The sequence below is a fragment of the Anopheles coustani genome, chromosome 2 (assembly GCF_943734705.1).
Source record: "Anopheles coustani chromosome 2, idAnoCousDA_361_x.2, whole genome shotgun sequence".
NCBI classification, from domain to species: Eukaryota; Metazoa; Arthropoda; class Insecta; order Diptera; family Culicidae; genus Anopheles; species Anopheles coustani.
This window is the reverse complement of record NC_071289.1, coordinates 38,582,734-38,603,694: the sequence shown is the minus strand read 5'-3', so window position 1 is coordinate 38,603,694 and position 20,961 is coordinate 38,582,734. Positions and strand designations below refer to the sequence as shown.

General features: G+C 43.4%; 1 protein-coding gene across 4 annotated transcripts in view; it reads right to left on the bottom strand.

Annotated features, from left to right (window-relative positions):
- The window catches only part of LOC131265717 (semaphorin-1A), a 190,569-nt gene that overhangs the window by 145,300 nt on the left and 24,308 nt on the right, over positions 1-20,961 (bottom strand). For 3 of the 4 annotated variants that reach the window (XR_009178295.1, XR_009178296.1, XM_058268020.1), the window contains exon 2: positions 11,618-12,809. Coding sequence is in view for 1 of the 4 variants with exons in the window: in XM_058268020.1 (XP_058124003.1) it covers positions 11,618-11,804 (187 nt within the window). In the remaining 3 variants the exon portion in view is untranslated. Of the gene's footprint in view, positions 1-11,617; positions 12,810-20,961 lie in introns of those variants that run through there. The other variant, XR_009178297.1, reaches the window with a different exon arrangement.

Here is a 20,961-nt window from a genome sequence, read left to right as displayed (position 1 = left end):
TTTTTCGAAAAGAACTTTCTGATGTTATTTCGAGTTGCCACTTTAAAAGCACCGCGTAGCGTAACGTAATTGCTACGAAATAATAAAACTAACGAAACGAATGTGCGCCATCAAACAACGCGGAAACCCGAACCTGTCGGTAACGGTTTAATTTGTCGTGCATAAAGCGCTACAAGACAAGCAAAAACGGGCAAGAAACCGCACCACGCTGAAGTGAAGCGCCACTACTATTATGCCAAACCCGGCGCCGCGCGCACTGGGAATGCGCCATAATTGCTCTAAGCATTTTTATCGATCGAAACGCCGGAAGAGAGCACGACCCGGTCCGCCGGAGCCCTTCAGCCTTTTGCCCCGCCGGTAGGAATTACATTTTACGCTAGCGCAAAACCACTTATCGTACACGACATCGGGTCATTTTTAATGACTTTTGGTGTGAACAGAAAAAAACAACAAGGCACACCTAAACCTCTTTAGCATGAACCGCATGGTTCTCTTTCCCAAACGATTAGGTGAAGCAAGAGAGAAGCAACGCGTTGACCATCACGGCACGCCGGGTCGATTTTTCCACTTGAAAATATTATTTAATGGCTCAAGTGCCACGAACTATCCGTCGCGAAAGTAACGATGGTCGATGTTTTCCCTTCATCGGCACACACACACACCTCATGCTCCAACGCTGTTCGCGCGAATCTGTTTCGGAAAGTGGAAAAACATCTTACATCTTCTTACGTTTGAATGAAAATTTCAAAGCCCCTCCAGCCAGTCCCTAGCGATTGGAAATCGTATAAACACTACTGTTTAGAACACTCATCAAAAGCGGTAAAAGAGGAATAGTCTATCTACGCAGACAGCTCTTAGGAATAACAATTCGAAGAACCAATTCATCTCACGCCGCAGCCCGCGAGAGTCGCTTCTGCTGTCGGGGAGAAGACAGATTCTGACAGTGAAAAACAACACTAGAAACCCAACGGGCATATCCACATCCAACGAGGTGCGTCTCTGCGCACAGCATCAGAGGCCCGTTGTAAAGCCTCCCAAGCGTATCTCTTTTCGCGAGCAACACATACAGGCACTGTCCGTCTCAGGCACTCCATCAGCGATAGCCAGAAGTGGTTTCGGGGTTTTTTTTTTTGAGATTGTTTTACCGAGCGAGGAATAATGTTAACCAGCAACGAAACAAACAAAAGCCAACCAAAAAGCGAGTACATCTGGGCTCCGAGAATCGTAAGGAGCCGGAGTACGGTAAGCTCTGGGAAGGTTCCTACTTTCTTTCACAGGTTTTCCCTTGTTTCACGATGATGATAAGACCGTAAGAGTAAGAGGCTCCATATTAAGCCCAACGGCTTCTCCTGGCCGTGCACTATGGAGCGAAAAGAGCAAATTGCCGGGATAAAATTCAGAATCAAATGTTTTGCAATTTTTTCATTGTAATATCGTGTAATACTATTATATTACACGAAATTATGATGTTTCGGGACAATCCCGCCAGGTGGCGCTGCAAAAACCTCATATTTTTGGAATTTTCTATGGGTGCATTATTTTTTAATTTTTTTTTTATACTAACTTAAAGATTTTTTAAAGTTTGATATAAAACAAACTAAATTTACTACAAACTTCCATTCAAAATATTGTCATCTGGAATATAATTGATATTCAAAGCATCTAACGCGGACATAACGTCTCCTAACGAAGAGCTACTATCTGAATATTCTGAACTTGTACCATCATCTTCTTGGGTTTGAATTGGCAAGGGACTGTTACTATTTGAGGAGCTGTAATCTACGAAGAATGTTTTTACTGCGTCTGGGTATGGAATTTGTTTTTTATTTTTCAACGATTTAGCCAGAGATATTGTTGAAATGTATGGATCGGATGATTGTAATGCTCTCATAAAAATGTCTTTAATATTGAATTCTCGTGACATTTTACGGGCGTGTTCTCTTCTATCCCTTCTGTATATTTTATTTCTACCTTCTGCTGCTTCCTCTCCTAAGGATCCCAATGGAGCTGGGGCATTTACAATGATTTCACCTACATGCGCAAGAACTTTATGGACAGTGGAAGGCATTTTGTACCAATTGTAATGATGTATGTAAAACTTGTATGTATCTTTGCAATATAGACTAATAGTTTTTGGATTTAAAGGCTGTGAACAGTTGATGGCTATTAAAATATTTCGAAACCTTTCTATGAGTTCTGTTTCTATTTGCAAAATATCGCTCAATTTTTCTATGTTTGAAAAAGCCCGACGACAAACATTTCCCGTCGTACTATTTCCACCCATTTGCCTTGGTTCATCTACTTTTACACCAAATTCCTTGTACATCTTTTCCAATACAATTTTTTTTCGATCATTGTACATGCTTTTAAAATTTTTAGTAACCTTCCATTTTTTAAATTCAATTCTATACGAAATGTGAAGCAAGCATTCGAAAAATCTGATCCAACAGTGCAGTGGAGATATTCCATAAGATAAATTCTCAGGAGTTGGAATAAATCCATTTTCTAAGTGCTCTACACTGTTCATTTCGGTTGGTTTTGCACCACATATACAACATGTTTGCATAGATAGAGTGTCGGTTAAATATGCCAAAATTTTTCCATCAATTAAACTCATGTAAAATGAATAGTTTACCGTCACATTACTTGTTTCATTTAGCTGAATTGTATAAGGAACTAACCTGGTTATTTGGCTTTTGATTTCGTCTACTGTTTGTAAAACTTTTTCTTTTGACTCTTTCGCAAACTCGATCACAATTGGCCTGCAAAACCTAACACTTTGAGGCATCAAGTTTATCCAGATGATATCTGAATCGTCACTGATGAACGAAAGACGGATAGGCGTTAATGCCGATACTAATAAATCACTGTCTGATGCAGTATTTTCTCCGGAACCATGAAGCGGTTGATTGTAAATGCTGTGTCCACTAGATCCGTCAATGCCCCACGAGCACAATAATACGACGCTTAGTGAATCACACAAAGAAGATGAAAGGTGTCGCAAGATTTCTGCCTTTTGTATTTCAATTATTCTACACGCAGTGTGATTAACCAACTCTTGTAGATTAACTTCAGCTTTTGTTTCACTAATAGAAATAAAATCTTCACTTGGTGCGCAGGTTTTTTTAAGTTTGTTGATTTGGTAATGTTGGAGGCTGGAGCAGTGTACCGCCAGGTATAAATGCATGCCGATCATACGTCATCAGCGAGATGACGCGAGCTGGAGACAGCGTGGTCGTTCGCCCCTTTTGACCAGCGACACTCAAGGCGAACGCACGTACCTCTCCGCAGCCACCACTACCATAAGTATAAGCTAACGTTAATTATAATAAAGTACACCCACATAGAAGCACAACAGGTAATATGACGGAAAAACTTTTTTTGATACTTTATGCAAATCATTATACTGGGATTTTGAGAAACTATTGTCTATAAAACATGCCAACGCTTCTTCGGCAGATACTAAAACATCACTTTTGGTTGTCATTGGCATAACACTTGAAGGATTTTTCAAAAACATGTCTATCATACTCATCAGCCTTAACTGCTTTTCTTTAAAAGCTAACAACCTCACTGAGTATAATTCCTTTTCGAGATTGCCGTTGATATCTGTCTCTTTGGCCACACTTCGACGTTTATTCCTCACGCAGAGATCATTAAACTCTTTTTTTGGCCGTCCACGACTTTTGTTTTCCGTATAGGCACTAATGTCAAATGGTTTGTTCAACCAGATTTTCGAATCCTTTTGAAAATTCTTCGAGTTTCTAGCACATTTCTTCAATCTAGCCTTGAAACTTTTTTCCAGTATCATCAACTTATTAGTCACTTTCAATTTATCACACGGTTTGATGCTTACTTTACTTTCAATGAACTGTAAAGCATACCCAATGTTTTCCTTGCAAGAAGCATTGTTTTTCAAAACGTTTATGATATCATTGATTATAAAGGAACCCATCGTGAAATTATTAAATCAATCTCAGATAGATTATTTACTTGAAAACTAAAAAAACGTTGTTCGTTCTCCAAGGAGCTTTCTGACAATTGGTGTTTATGCTGTTCAAGGTAAAGCTTGAATGATGTTTTTATAAACGAACGTATGTTATATATGTATCTTTTCAAATGCATACCGCTATGGTATGCCGTTCGAAGGTCAAAATTTTAACATCTACCTTAGCTGTTACTGTATGGTTAGGGTATATTGTTTTCAAAAGCAAATATTATCAAATATTTGTGTTCACTTCTATGAGTTATCCACCCACAATTAGCGGCGTTTTACCATTAGGGTAGAAAAAGAGTGACAGGTATATCTACCCAAAATTCACGGCTTTTACAGGTAAGGGTACAAACAGAACAAAGTGTTAGTGTAGGGTACATTTATTATTATTTATTATTTTAGTGTAGGGTACATTATTCCGAGGAATTTTGGGTATAAAAAAATGGGTTTTGTGAGCTGTAGAACAAGTAAAAGCGACCTGATACATTCAAAGCAAACCAAACCAAGTTTCATTCTTTGCCAGTGACTTGGCTTGTCTTTCCCCTTTTATGTGATGTTCAATCACTACCCTGCTTCACATTTTTCATTGAATGAGAATTTCAAATTTGAATGCATTGAATGAGAATTCATATTTCTTACCACACATGATGCTGCATATGGCATGATGGAGGCGCCTAGTAGCTGATAAACTATAAGCTTCACATCTAAAGTACAGAATAACGTAAAGATGCGCGCGTATGCGCAAAAAAAACTATCATTTATTGTTACAAAACATTCTAGGCTATAAGTGGGTATGCATCATATTACAATCTTTCGCAATCCTTAGCGATGGCATAAGGTTAAAAACAGAAAATTGAAAAATTTTCCGGGAGTTTTGCGAAACAATGCTTAATATTTTGTGACATTCAATTTCAATTAGCTTAAACTGTCAATAATTTTAAAGCTTGATAATAAACCTTTCCAAAACTGTGCTTGGAATCCGATTCCGACCATTATTATAGGAGTTACAGACCTTCAAAGTTGATGGATTTTTTTCAATTTTTCACGCAATATTTTCACAAATCTTGACTTTGAGAGGCTGTTTCTCAGAACCTGGAAGAGCAGAGGCTCTAGTTTTTGGGTCATTTCTTAGTTTCATCTTGTAGTTTAAGAAAACATGTCTCTTTTTTCTGAAATCCAAAAATGAATTTTTGATTTTTATCCCGGCTTCGCTCCATCGTGCCGTGGTGCGAACATAAATAATTTTACGCCTACCTGACTTTCCCGTCAACCGTATCGGTGCTGAAGGGCCGTATCGGTAAGAATGCCCGTTTATGGTGCGCTCTTTTCTTGTCGGGAAGGAAAGTAGGCTCCAATGGGTTTGGTGCTATAATATTAAGCAAAACCCTCCAAGATACATGCAACAATTTTGGCTGTTGTTTGAACAGCTCCTAAAACTGAGAAACTTGAAAAAAAGGAAGCAGTATTTCCAAAGAAAGTTAAAATCATTCCACTAAGAGTTAGTATACTGCAAGCACTGCATTAGAGTTTCGATATAGGATATGCCTGGAAATTTAAGGATCTAACCCGATTCTGTGGATCTGATAGTTCCAGATTTAATCCAAAATCTGATATCCCTAGGATTCTAATCTAGGAGTGAATAATACAGAAGCTACTGAAGCTACAGAATCTGGCTTCAGATTTCTTGGGGCCCAGCTGTAGAGCACAGATTCTCAACCGAAATTCCTGGAGATCCCGATGCAGAATTGGATTCACATCCTAGAGATCTGGATCTGTCGCGTTTGGAATCCTGGATTAGGATCTTTTGGATATTCGAATCCATTTTATGTATGCTGCTACTATAAAGACACGGATCAGATTCGGTAGAAAGATCTCTAGCCGGATCCGGATGTGTTCGAAGACGGAATATTGAAAAAAAATTTTTTATTGAAATATCATAAAACTACAAAACTACAACAGGTATTATACATCAAACCGACAGATTTGTCTATTCTGATGTGATCTCATTCTATATCAATAATCAAAATCATAGATAAAAATCAATACTATTGTTTTCTTGCACAAGTAAAATTAAATGGTTTAATATCGCTGAGGCAAATACATTTAGTGAACAGTTTACAGCACCAAGCATTCTATTTAGGACCTATACCATCTCCTAAAAGAAACCAAGCCCGAGGTGAAAAAGAAACCATGTTTCGGTAGACCACGTATGCCCACAGTCTACACATTTTTGCGGTAAGCATCATTCCATTACTCCCTCTCCTCACGCACCAACGAAACGCTTCCGAAAGGAAATCTTCAACTTTCGGAACCTTATCCCCGCGCACTTTGGTGCAATAAAGCCGGCAAAATTATCGCACAACGCACCTACCGGAACCGGAACGAACAAATAGAAGGAATACCGAAAAAAAACCCATCACTCTCTCCCGGACTAACAAAAACAGAAAACGAACGGCAAAAAGCCTAAAAGTAATGCCCTTCCCTCCGCCGCGAGGGCTTCCATAAACAGTTTCTTATGGGGTCGTAAAAATGTCTCTCCAGTCAACGAAGTGTTTCCCGCCGCCCCGGACGGAAACGAGTGACTAGCCCAAGCCCACGCCCCGCCCCCAACCAGGACTCAAGATGCTTCGAGGTTGCCCCTTCGAGCAGGGCTGAGGGCTTTTCTTGTCGTTCGTTTTCTCGGCGTCGCGTCGGTGGCGCGTGGAAAATGGACCACAATCTCGGCGCCTACGCGTTTCCTTCGAGCGGGCAGCCAGCAAAACGAAACCCTCCCCCGGAAAGTGATAGTGAGGGGGCAAGCAAGTAGGCTGCTGGCTTCATTGGAGTGTCGAGAAAGAACGGAAGAAAAAGGCCACCCCGAGATAACGCAGAACGTATGGATGAAAATTAAAACCGAAGACAGGCATAGCAAAAGGTACTTTAATGTATCGTAAAACAGTCCAGCCACGGGTCGGGAGGGTAGTCTTCTATCTGGCCGCACGGACGAATGTAAACTGCTAAGCATTCGAGCTGATTCCCGCGCGTAGAACGGAGCTTTCTCAAAGGATTCCTAGACCGACCACACTGCAGCCCTATTAATGGTCTAAACTTCGGCCCCCAAGCTCACCATGGGTTTTGCATAAACAACGCGCCAAGCGCATTAAAAAGGAGTTGGTTATCGGGTCGCCGGTTGGTGGTTTCGTCGAGGCAGTGCAGGAAGTCAAATAAAATTGTTTGCTTAATGTGCCCTGATTACATGCTGATAGCGTTAATGAGAAATACCGAAATTAATTTATCGCCTGTCCAGACCTGGAGAACGTCCAGCCGGGTTTCGCCCAGGAGGATCCTGAGTGCTGGGTTTGCTTGCTTACTTGATGACCCATCGACGAATTGCTCCGGGTTTACGGCGGGAGAGTAGCGGATCGTCCTCCAGGAGTTAGACTCTAAATAAATTAGAGCGCGCGTGTGGCATGCAGCTAGGAATGCCTGCTTCGCAATTCACTTTGGGGAAGGTCATTAAATGTTTCAAGTCCCCGAGGTTGCGGTTGAACTCGAAACGGAGGGTGGGTTTTAATTTCGCCCCATTTCATCGCCGGGAAGTTGCCACGAACCGTGTTCATGATAAGGGTGCTACTAAATGAGCGAGATAAAATTTGTAGCATACAAATTAGCTGCTCGTATCGATATGAAGAACGGCCCCGCTCGAAGACACCTCCAATTATTTTTATTATATATTCTGGGGTGATACACTCAAGCAAAAAAATGCTTGAGAATCCGGATCAAAAATTCAAATATGCCATAACCTACCTCGTATTTCAATTCCCATGAATCATCGTTGGAAGATAGCGAGCAAACAAAATTATCACCCGATCCGTTTCCTTTGGTAAAACAAAACCATCTGCAGAAGGATTTGAATAATAAATAGTCTCAAAACTAGTCCGGTGCACGACGTCACTGCCTACGCATAACCGGCTCACTTGCCGCCGATCCGGCTATACATGGACGCTTCCTCCAAAGCTCTAAAACTTATGCTATCTTAACGCGAGGTAGGAAAACACCGACAGACGACCGAAAGGTTTCTCCAGACCCACACACTTTTGGGAGCCGAATAGACGGAATGAATCCATCCATTTCGAGCTAAAGACAATGGGGCGGGCTAAGTATCTAACCAAAACGACATACCAAACCAAACAACAAGAACGAAAAAATGCCTCTAACGATAACGGCAGCGTATCGATGGAGGCTACTTTTGTATCATTACCGTCATAATTTATCAGATAAGAGCTGGCCGCATAGGGCGGCAATATTTATGGCTCCCGACACGATGCTGCTTTTCTAACCCTATTTTCAGGGGAAACAAAAAATAACACAGCAAATCCTGCCTTAAGAAAGATCTGTAGGATGATAAAACTTATTTATGTTCGATGATGAAATTTACGACGGATGTCCAATGTAACAAATATAGAAACAAAAATAAACCTAGCTATAAAATTAAACTGCGTAACACAAATACAATTCATCGAAACAACAACAACTGATGGAACAAAATTAGTTTATTCTAAAACAAACAACAACCACTGATACAACAACATAAGTTTGTTTAAGTTTCCCTCAAACCAGTTTTAAACAATTGAATCAATCAAAACTGAAGCAATAAAATTAATAAAAAGAGGAATTCAACATATTCATAAAACCTTTACAAAAAGTATAACGGAACCGGTAAAGGACGACGATTAATGAACGTTTTATTTTCATTCGGGTGCTTATGAAAGTGCTAAAATACATGGTGAAATTATAAGCTCAATATTATTATTATTATTTATTAATATTTATTTCAAGCTCAATATATGGAGATTTATTTTTCTTAAGATCTGCAACAAACTAACTTTTATTCAACTTTGTTGTGAAATAAAGTTGTACGTGAAGCATTTTATATGATTTTGCCTAATAAAACTTTGTCTAAATACATCAACGGGAGGAGAAAAAGCCACTACGGTTGTCACTTGATTCGTCGCTGCAGAACAAACCACAAACAATTTATATGACGCTTTGTGCTGCACAATATGACACACCGAGGAAAACTCCAACCGCAACACTCTCTCACAAGAGCAGATGGTTTTCATACACAGCCGAAAACACTTCCATGTGACACTCAATTTATTAGACGTACGTTTAATTCAATCCCTTACCCTCCTATAATGCTGTTTGCATTCATTCATTCCGATCCGATTCCTGCCCAAAAAATGCATCCGCTTACTCATTCAATCACCCTTGGGGCAACCGGGTTGGACCGGGCGCGACCCCAGCGAGGAGCAAGGAAGGAAGGAAGGAAGGAAGGAAAAAGAACGCCGAACGAAGTGAAATTAACATTTTCATACAACAAAATAGAACTCCTCAGACTCAAACCCGGACGGGTGCCGAAGGGGAGGCCGAAGGGGAGAAGTGCGAACCGGAACTGCACCAGTACGCAGCACATGTCATGCAGCATAAACTGCACCACACAAAGGAACGATTATGCTGCACCCGTCCGGGTCCCCGTCCGCATGAACCCTGCTTCGTCCCCAGAAAAAAAAAATGAAACCATCCCAACCTGAGCAGGGAGAGCGAAGAGAGATCAAGTATCAACTTTCCGGCTCGTTGTGGACATTTCCAGTGCCTCCTCCATGGTGCACACATACACATACACACACATACCAATACAGAACCACACATTTCGGGCCGTTCGGGCAACGCAAACCAACGGACGTCAGGCTAAGCCAAGGGTACGGTTTTAATAAGCGGCAATATGTTACATGTTACAAGTGCTGTCTCATTGTTGTTTACATTTGCCCGGCAAGGTGCAAGGGAGAGGATAGTGCGGGTAAGGCATACGGCCCTTCGGCAAACCACCACCCTACCAGGACAGTCGTCGTGCAGCGGACAGACCCATCACAAAGTAGCCGAGGCTGAATAATGTCCTCTGCAGCTCTGCGCTCCGGACGCGACCGTTCTTGGCGCGGACCAAAGGAGCAGCATAACTTTCACAGTTTAATTTTATGCTCTATCTCCCATCTCGCACTGCACACACGTACACGCACACCCACAGCACCGGACGGTCTCGCGAGGTCACGACCATCTATCGACGGCGCGACGGCTGCTCGCTTTCTATCTCACCCGCAAGTCCGATCTATTTTAAAGTTCTCATTTCAGTTCGCGCAACGTTTCCGACGTTTCCATTCATCGAGAGGTTCAACCTCTCCCCACATTCCGTCCTCATTCCGTCTGGACGCGGGTGTGTGGACATAAAAATAATTACGCTTTCCATATGTTGTTTGCACAGACCGACCAACCGCCGTGGATGGACGAAGAAAGACGGCAGGCGGCGACTTGCACGATGCGACACAGATGCGACGAAAAATTCGGTCCTTATGATGAACTTCTTTTAGGGAAACGATGTGCTCCAGTGTAAATATGGTGCGCAGACACGAGATAACCTTTGTATGCGGCCGTAGCATGAAGCTGGGAGGACAATGGTGAAAAATGTCTTGCATAAACTCAAACAAAACCCACCTTAATAACGTCAACTTATTCCAATTTGAGGGTTTTAAAGCAAATGTGGAAAATAATAAATTGGCAGATACAAAATTTATTCTTTCTTTGCTCTTTGCTCCTATAATGCTTGCTTTTAAATAAATGATTAACAAAACTAATAAATGATTAACAAATCCCAAATATTGGATGAACAATATCACAATGTACGACACAAAAATTATTCATCAGCCTACAACAAAAACTATTTTCAAACGAGTTTTACAATATGTAAAATGCATTTGCAGACTCACAATTTTCATTTTGAATTGAAAATCATATTAATTTAGCACCATTTCAGTGAACATAAAGATCGCATTTAAGTTTAAAAAAAACGGTGCTCAGAAACGAACCAAGAAAATTTTCAAGAAAACCTCAAAACCAAATTCGAAAAATTATAAATGAAACAAAGGAGCGGACAGTTAGAAATTATGATCGGTGTTTTTTACATTTGTGTAATATTTGTCTTGGTTGGAAAACATCTTTTTTAACATATAATTATTCAAACTAGCGATAAGACGAACAGTGGAAACATAAACAATAATCATAATTTAAAATCCAAAAAGAAGTACCAAACCAGGCGCCTTAATAAAAGATACAAAAAAAAACGAACAAACGGCCGGAATGGAATCAATGGTTGCAAAACTGCAAACAAGAAAAAAAATGCTGACTCAAAGGGACGAGTCTTGACGGATGAGCGTCGCGGCGTGTTCCATATTTCCTCACCCGGAAAAGTGATCGCCAACCGCGATAGAGCAGGCTGCAATAAAATTTAATGACTGCCGCCACCGCCGCCCCGGACAGCGTGCCCCCCCGAACGATGATGGATGGATGGAACGCGACGGTATGGTGTATCCCTCACTTGTCAACCCCGTTTCCGGTGCGGACGTACGCATGGGTCTGCTCCACACGTGTTGTTCATGTGTGCAAATCGGTCGGATTAAAAAAAAAAACGGCAAGCCAAAAACACCCGCCTAAGGGATTGGTGATTATGGCGATGATGGATATGCTGAAGCCAAAAACTGAGCAAAGTTTGTAAATGATGAAGAAAAACGGAACCGATAGGGTCGAACTTACCTAACGAGACGTACAGCTTCGGTCGAACGTTTTCCTGCCAGGCGCACAGGTTGCCCGCGACGAACAGCGCCACCACGAGGAAGCTGACCAGCAGCGGACTTCCGGCGAGGCAGGGACTCAGCTCGTTCCGAGCGGGCTGCTGCCGTCGCCCCCGTTGGCCGGATGATCGTTTCGATTTGGTTGCCATTTGGAAGCCTTTGCCGGTGAGCGCCTTTTGTAACGGAGAAACTTTCACTTCACTTTTCCTGGGGCCAGAACTTTCCCCCGGGGCTTCTCGTGTAATTTTTCTTTTCCCTCTTCGGAAGCAGAACTTCAAAAAGCCATTCAACGAAACACAGACTTGTGCCCTGCACTTGATGCTTTTTTTCACCCCCAATCAACAAAAAACTATTAAAGCACACTAGTTTTCCAAGGACCTTTCATCGACCCGCACCGGCTGAGCAACATCGGAAAAGGAAAACCGAAATCGAACCAGAACGATCCGGAACACACGCACTCTTTTCTGCTTTGAATATTGAATAATTATTTTCTTGCTCTCGTACCCCGCAATGCAAACGCACTACACTCAACTTCGAATCAATCTGAATTAACAAATACACAAACACACCAGCACACGCTCTTTCAACGCACTTCTCTTCCTCTGCACTGGAGCCAGCTGTAAAATATCAGCGAAAAGGAACGAAACACCAAGCCGGGAACAGGGGTTTGATTAATTTCACATTTCCACACTCACAGCAAGAGAGTAAAGCAAATACCAAAATCGCCAACGTGCCGCAGCGTGCGATCAACAATTTGTCCCATTCGCGGTGCGAAGGACAAGATCCATTCCCCACCGTGATCGTGAAGGTGGTCGTGATGATCGATACCGAATTGCGCCGCGGTGCTTGGCTATGGATCACTTTTCGTTTGGTTTTTCGAACGCTCCCGCCGGATGTCGATCGTCCGAGCGTGTTTATTTATTTTACATCCGCTGCCTTCCCCCCCACGCACAGCGATCCAGGCTTCGCTCGCAGCGGTGTTTACTTTGTGGGTAATAAATAATAGGATACTTTATGCTTTCGATCGCCACCAACCGCCACCGCTAAGAAGACGCTTTCGACTCGCGGGAATCTCTGTTGGATTTCGACTCACAATCACACTCTGCTCGATACGCAGCGACCGACGACGCGGGAAGCACGATGCGACGAATGATCTGCAAACGAGAAGAAAAAAAAAGTTAAAATAGACCTTTCGTTAGGAAAATAAAATATCGTAAAAGAGAGCAAGACAGTGATCGAAATTATTCATCCAAACACTAATTACAAGCAGCAAGAGATAGGGCGGAGCGGAGATGAAGAACAATATTTGTTCGATGTTTATAGCAAAGTGGCATGATGATGGCTGTAAACCGTGGGACCAATGTTTATTTTCCAAACGGTGGATGTAAGAAAGGCGTAGCGGAGGAATATAGAAAAGCAGCTAAATACACCCATCATTCTAACGAGAAACCAAATCGACGCCAAGGACAACACAAATGGAGGTTATCGACAGTGCGAGACGGACGCATCTTAGCACAACATCTAATTTATTTTGACGTTCGTCGATGTTGCAGTAAAAATCATTTCGAGGAGGCAACTTCAACGATGCGATAACGTAGTAGTTAACGTTGAGTCCACAACACATCTCGACGAAATAAATGAATATTTAAAAAATTAGAAATGTTCGAATGATAACAAAATTCTATACCGTCAACATTTGACTTCAAAAATCGGTAAACAACATTGACAAAATAAGTAAATATTATTATTATACACTGATATTACATTCAAGTTTGTTTTGTAAGTATAAAACCAACCATTCGTCATTTCGACAAAATTCGTCATTATTCATTCGTCAATTTAGATACCAAACAAATATCTAAACAATTGAAAAAAGAATTGGAAAAACTTTAGCAATCTACATGATAAATTTGAAAATATGATCAAAAGAGAATGAAACCAACAAAATTCTAACAAAAATATTAAGTTGTGCATGGCAAAAACGTTACAATGTAAAACATTACCGAAAAACCATTAAATTTACATTGTTGAAATACAAAACATGAGCAGTTATTAACTATAAATTTAGAAAACAATCAGACCATAAAATAAAACCAAACATAAACTACAAAAAAATTAATCCAATATAATAAAACACTAGCCAAGCTGAACACTGGGTAAGATTGGAAAATATGAATGCAACATAAATCCAAACTTTCGTATCCTCGTGCCAGCAAATTGAAGCACCATCAGATTGTTTCTATTGTCGCCAAACCGTTATCCCATGGCGACATACACAACGAGGAGGTAAATAGAAATAACTGACCCGTAAAAATAGTCACCTTCCGCACCTTCAGCTGCCGGCGTACCTTAACTCGTTAGCGAACCGAGAGGCAGCGATGGAAACGAAAGAGTAACGTGTTTATGTTATCCCCGAGCCGTCGGTAAACCTTGATTTACGATCGGCATATTTGGAAGACATTTCGAGTAATAAATTCAGAGCCCCGGCCGTCCCTTCTTTCTTTCGTTGCACCCACTCCCCAAAAGAACATCCACCCACCAAGCGCGGCCAGAACTGGGGAGAGCCTCGATAGACACCCAAGCATGAGCCAAGCTAGAAAACCACAACGACTTTCCGATGCCCGCCGACCGATGCCAGCCACCAAGCGTAGGTTTTCCGATCTGGTGCGTGTATGTTGGAGTGTAGTTTCCTCTCTGGCCAACGCACCCGAGAACCCGGAACGCATCACCGATGTTCAGCAGCAGCAGCGAAACGGTTGCGATACAGCTTGCCGCTGCTTCCTCCCACCGTGTTTAGCTTTTCCTTTAACGAGGAAAAATTACGTAACGGCCCGATGTCCTTTTTAGCACGCCACTTTAGGTCACGCGGTTATCCGGCTAGGGAAGATTTTTAATAACACCACGGCGAGAAGAAAAGAAAACCTACAGGTAGGCACGAAGCCAACCAACAGCTCACCGGTGGAAATTGATATATTGCGCAGGACAAAACGGAACCCCGCCAGTGGAAATCCGGGGCAGCTACAAACGCGGGTACGGAGGATTAATATTTCACCGGAACTGGCGGAGGAGGCCGGACTCGTAAGCCGGTTCAATTTTGGTTGGATCCGATGGTGAGGATGCCGCGTTCTACCATTTCCCGGCCGCTGCGGAAAATCCACTCCCGCTGCCAATGGCAGGTCGCTGTCGATAGCAAGCGTTACCGAATAGAAAGGAAATGAAAGGAACATTCAACAAATCCGTTAACCATCCGCGACCGGGCTCATCGACAAAGCTGCGCCCGTTATATGAAACGCCGTGTTATGCTTAACCTTTAGCGCGTCATTATTTGCGGATTAGCATAAACACCCCTTGTTGACGAGGGCATTTGAAAGGCCACTCCCGAGCCGTCTTGGTACCATTCGCTACGAAGCATAGCTTAAGCTTGCTTTCCGGATCCCTGATTGCGTTCTCGTTGCGTATTGAACAGCTTAGATAATGCAAAACTTTTTTGAAGAGCAAGAATAAAAATAGCAAATCACTAAAATGTCCTCCCGTAAAAGGCTCTCTTATAACAATTAATTTAAGAAAACCCTTTTCCCATGAAAGTGAAATAGGAACAGGACCATTTCAGAAATGGAGCTTGCCACGGCACACAATGCAAATTCGCTGCACTTGACGTCCTTCTCGACTTACTCTACTAGAGGTTCCTGCACTCTGGCTTCATAGCAAATTGCCTCTTTGATATTCAAGTGCCTTGCATATATCGTAGAAGTCCTCATCCGCAGACACACACACACACAGTCTATAGCTGGGACATTTGATCCTTCCGGTGGGGAAAGCTATTCGGCTCGGGGAAAAGCCTTCAATCAATACGTAATACGTAACGTGCGGATAAGCGAATCCCTGCGTTCCGATCATCGTCGTTTCCGGTTTTCCATTACCTTTCCGCGGGGAAACGGCCATTCTGTCCGCCCGCTCCGTCCGGAGGATGGAATTATGTTCTCAAGTCTCTCTCGAGAATTTCCATGCAAATCCTCGTGTATTCCATTGGCGTACTACTACTATCCGTCGATGCCTACGGCATTCGTTGACCTGCCTTTCCCGTCGTATGGATTCATATCTCGCGCAGCAAAACGCGACGCGCCGTATATTCGTTCGAAGCGGAAACCGGAATAGGAAAATTCTTCGATCAGCGCTGCGAGAACGATCTCCTGGGCGCTAAGAGTACGCACGCAATCATGTGTTTAGCAGCAAGCGCGGTTACCGAAAACCCCAACGACATCTTTTACATATTTATGAACGCCGGAACAAGTCGAGAACCCTTTCGATGCGAGGAACACAAGCCTCGTTCTACTACTGCATTCCGGTGCGTGTGTGTTCTGTTAGAATTAGAGGTATATGGTCTAATTTCGGATCGGGAAACAAGGAACACGTGCGACCGATTCCACTATACACACAGGAATGAATTCTTTATTCAACAGTTCCGGTCATTTGACACATGCAGTGCTGCCAGTGTCATCAATTCAGTAGTTGTTCAAACCAGCTTGGTTCAACACTTCTTGTCAAACCAGGTTGGTTCAACACTCCTCCTCAACGCTGAACGTTTTGATGCCGATTGCCTCCCGATGTTGTCGAAGCTTCACCGCTTGCAACGGTTTCGTGAGTAGATCAGCTTGCATGTGCTCGGTCGGGCAATACTGCAGTAGCACGATGCCGTCCCGAACCATTTCTTTCACAAAATTGAATTTTGTATCGATGTGTTTTGTCTTGCGTTCAGCTCTGTCTCCGCTAACCATCGCAATGCAACTTTGGTTGTCCTCATTGACCACGACCGGACCAACCTGTTGTTCGCCAATATCTGCCATTAGCTTGAGGACCCATTTTACCTCCTGCAGACACTCGGCAAGGGATACATACTCGGCCTCGGTGCTAGATAGTGCCACACACTTCTGCTTATGGCAGCCCCATCCGATGAGCCCGCCGCCGAACTTAAAAAAGACCCCTGAGTTGGATTTGCGGTCGCTCTCGTCTCCTGCCCAGTCGGCGTCCACAAAACATTCCAGCTTCTGTTCGCTTCTTCCGAGGTAAAGTACGCTGTCCAGTGTACCCCTTAGGTAACGTAGTATTCGCTTAGCCTCATTCCAATCCGCTTCTGATGGATCTTGTACTCTCCTTCCCAGAATGGCTGTAGCTATTGAAATATCGGGTCTACTGGTCACAGCAGCGTACAACAGAGCCCCAATAAGACTTTGGTACGCTTTCGCCGAATCCAACTTCTTGCCAATCTCCTCCTTTCGTTTTAAGAAGCCGGGATCCATCGGATATTTTGACGGCTTTGCATCTTTCATGCCGAATCTTTCCAGAACTCTTTCCAAGTAGGCTTGCTGATCAATACAAAATTGTCCTTTGTTTAGCCTAACACGTATTCCAAGAAAGAATCTTAGATTACCCATGACGCTTATTGTAAAGTTCTGTTCCAGGACGTGGACCACCTCAGAAAATTCCTCCTCCGTGTAACAAATGACAATTACATCGTCTACGTAAATGAGTACAAAAATGGACTTATCCGCTTTTTTTTTTGCAAATGTATAGGCACGGGTCCGCCGTTGATTGAATGAAACCCTTAGTTTTCAGTACGTCGTCGATTTTCTTATTCCAAACACGAGCTGCCTGCTTGAGCCCGTAAATACTGCGACGCAGCCGGCAGACTTCATTCGGTTTACCACTCTCGTACCCTGGTGGTTGTCGCATAAAAATCTCCTCCTCGAGATGACCATGAAGATACGCTGTCTTTATGTCAACGTGTTTCGCCAACATCTTCCTTTTGCTCGCTAAAACCAGCATCGTCCGAAAAGTTATCTGTTTTACGACTGGAGCAAAAACTAGATCATAATCGGTCCCGAATTTTTGGCAAAAGCCCTGCGCCACCAAACGTGCTTTATAACGAACGAGATTGCCGTCTTCGTCCGCCTTGCATTTGTAGATCCATTTCGACCCGATTGCCTTCCGTTGTGGCGGCAGTTCCACTAGCTCCCACGTATTATTTTCGCGATGGGACTGCATTTCCTCTGCCATTGCCGACTTCCACTTGGTGCTCTGTGGACCGGATACAGCTTCCTTATACGTCCTTGGTTCAGGCAAACTTTCCATCACCAAATTCACTTCCTCGTCGTATCTTACCGGCGGAACGCCTGCTGTTTTCCTCTGTGAACGACGAACGGTATCAGTAGACTCCGGAGGTTCGGTCTCTGGCACCGCAGCTCCAGCTTGAACTTTACAGTCATCATCATCCCACAGTCCACGAAGCCAATTGTTGTCGTTGTCGTTCCAAAACCCTCGTGGCCAACCATCACCTGGACAATCCTTGCCGTAGAATTCGGACTCAGAGGTTGTTTCGTGAGTCAAATCGGGTTCAGCTTCCTGTTTCACTGTTTCATCGAAAGACCACTCGATTTCTTCCCTTCCAGTCGGACTATCCTCCAGTTTGGGTTCATCGTGATGATGCTCCTTAGATCCGTCGCTGAATTCGAGAAAACGAACATCCCGACTGATTTGGATTTCTCCCGTCCGTGTGTTTAGCATCCGATACGCTTTATGTTCCGCGGAATAGCCGACGAACGTCATTCGTTTCGCCTTGACGTCTAACTTCTTACGCTTTACCGACGGAATGAACACGTAACCGACGCATCCAAATAGTCGCAAGTGGGTCAAATTTGGTTTTCTTCCGAACCAGATCTCGAACGGCGTACGGTCTACTGCAACAGATGGCAAACGATTTTGCATGTAACAAGCGGTGTTGACTGCCTCCGCCCAAAATCGCTTGTGCATGCCCGCGTCCTGAAGCATACACCGGGCCATCTCACTCAGAGACCGGTTTTTCCGCTCCGAAACCCCGTTCTGCTGTGGTGAATGCGCCGCAGTGTACTCCACCTTTATTCCTTCATCCGCGTAGAATCTCCTAAGTGTCTTGCTGGAGTATTCTCCACCCTGATCGGAGCGAATGATCCGCGGTTTACGTCCGAACTGATTTTGAACCAATTTCACAAATTCGCGAATCTTATCCTCGACCTCAGATTTTTTCTTCAGGAAATAGACGAAAGCATAACGACTGTGATCGTCTATTAAGGTCATAAAGTAACGACATCCCCCTGGCGTCGTCTCCTCCATTGGGCCGCACACATCACTATGGATTATATCCAGCACTTTAGTCGATGTCTTTTCTGCATCCTTGGTGTGTCGGCTGTCATTCACCAATAAGGCCCGTTCATCAGCCATATTCAGTCGGTATAGGCCACCCACTTTATCAGCTGTAGCCACGACTTTCGCACCGTAAACAAGCTTGCAATTGCTTTTGTCGAACACTGTATGAACACCTTTACTGCAAAGTTTGGGCACTGATATAAGGTTGCACTCTATACCCGGGGCAAAAATAACGTCCGTTAGTGTTATCGACACGTTCTTTCCAAAGTCATTGTCGCACGAAATAACCACGCAATCCCCTATTCCACCCGTACGGATAGATTTGCCGTCCGCTGTAAAAATCTCAGGACGCACACTTCTGTCTAAACGGCTGAACAACTTTTCATCGTTGGCTAAGTGTGATGTTGCACCAGAGTCAATAAGCCACGCACGCGTAGTTCCGGGAACACTGGAACGCACCGAAAGAAGGAACGACGCTTGGTCGTTTTCGCGCACTGTTTTTGCTCGTTCTATCACCTTTTTCTTTTCGCTGCTTTTCTGCTTCAGGAACTGCTTGCACGCCTGCTTCTTGTGACCGGGTTTTCCACAAAAGAAGCACACAATAGACTCCTTGTTCGTTCGGCTGCCCGTTTTCAGCGCCCGCTCCTCCGCCGCATCACCGCTTTCAAATTTTTCGCTTTCATCCAGTAGCTTGGACCGCACCAGCTCCATTGTTAGATCTTCGTCGGAGCGGTTTTCCAAAGCGGTGGTGAGGGTATCGAAAGCCTTTGGTAGGCTCCGCAAGATCATGGCTACTTGCATGTATGGTGACAATTTTTCTCCAGCATTCTCGAGACGAGAATACAATTCCTCCATGCTGTAGAGGAAATTCTCCATACTCTCTCCTTCAACGAAATTTGCGCTGCATATTTCCTTTAGAAGTGCCACTTTTCCAGTTAATGTAGCTTTATGGTGGTGAGCCTTCAGGGCATCCCACGTGGATTTGGCGCTTGTTTTATCCAGTATGAGGTTATGTTGGTTGTCCTCAACCAACAAAGCGATGGTGGCTCGCGCCTTCGAATCCCCTTCCGTCCAATCGGAAGTTACCGGTGCCGGCGCGACACCCGGGTCAACGTATTTCCACGTTCCCTCCCGCATCATCACCATTTTTACCTTGAACGCCCACGCTCGGTAGTTCCGATTATTCAATCGAACAACACTCACTTTAGAGAGATCCATTGTATTTTTTGTTTTTCTGACTGCGACTAATTTCACTTTTAAAAAAAAAAACTTCGCCCGAAAGATTAACAACACTTAATACACACCGCGTGGCCTGGGCCCATAACCTGTTAGAATTAGAGGTATATGGTCTAATTTCGGATCGGGAAACAAGGAACACGTGCGACCGATTCCACTATACACACAGGAATGAATTCTTTATTCAACAGTTCCGGTCATTTGACACATGCAGTGCTGCCAGTGTCATCAATTCAGTAGTTGTTCAAACCAGCTTGGTTCAACACTTCTTGTCAAACCAGGTTGGTTCAACATGTTCTTCATAAGGGAGAGTTAAACCAATCTTCCAAACCTTTTTAACGTTACGTCTAAAACGTTCGACCTCGTCGACAATGCATTTTAAGCGCTCCATTTCGTATCGTTCAAATATTGGCGCAAATCCTTCACAAAGCCAACGGTGTCGAAGGGTAATGGAGTAAAAGAAAAATGTAGTGGATTTTGCTATCCTTTTTCGCTTAAGCCTTAAGTTGAACAGTTGAGCACTCCCGGGGGACAATTGCAATCGTGGAGAAGAATAATTTCCCTATAATCGAATGCCAAAGTAGGGGAAGATGAGACATTATGCACCACAAAACGAAAATTCTCGTTGCTCAATCAAGATGGAATACTTCGTTGCTTTGGAATCTCTTTAAACTAAATAATTATTATTTTTATAAATCTCAGTTTCAAAGTCCCTTTATGAGATGAGGCAATAAACCCTGCATTTTAACAGTGCACGTGAAGCATGCTTTTTATGATTTGACTCTAAGTGGAAACGGGACTCGAACACGGGTTTACCAAGAGCAAAGCCGTAGTCTTGCCGAGGAACCATAGCACAAGTTAGAAATAATGAGAAAATATCGCAACTTGAAT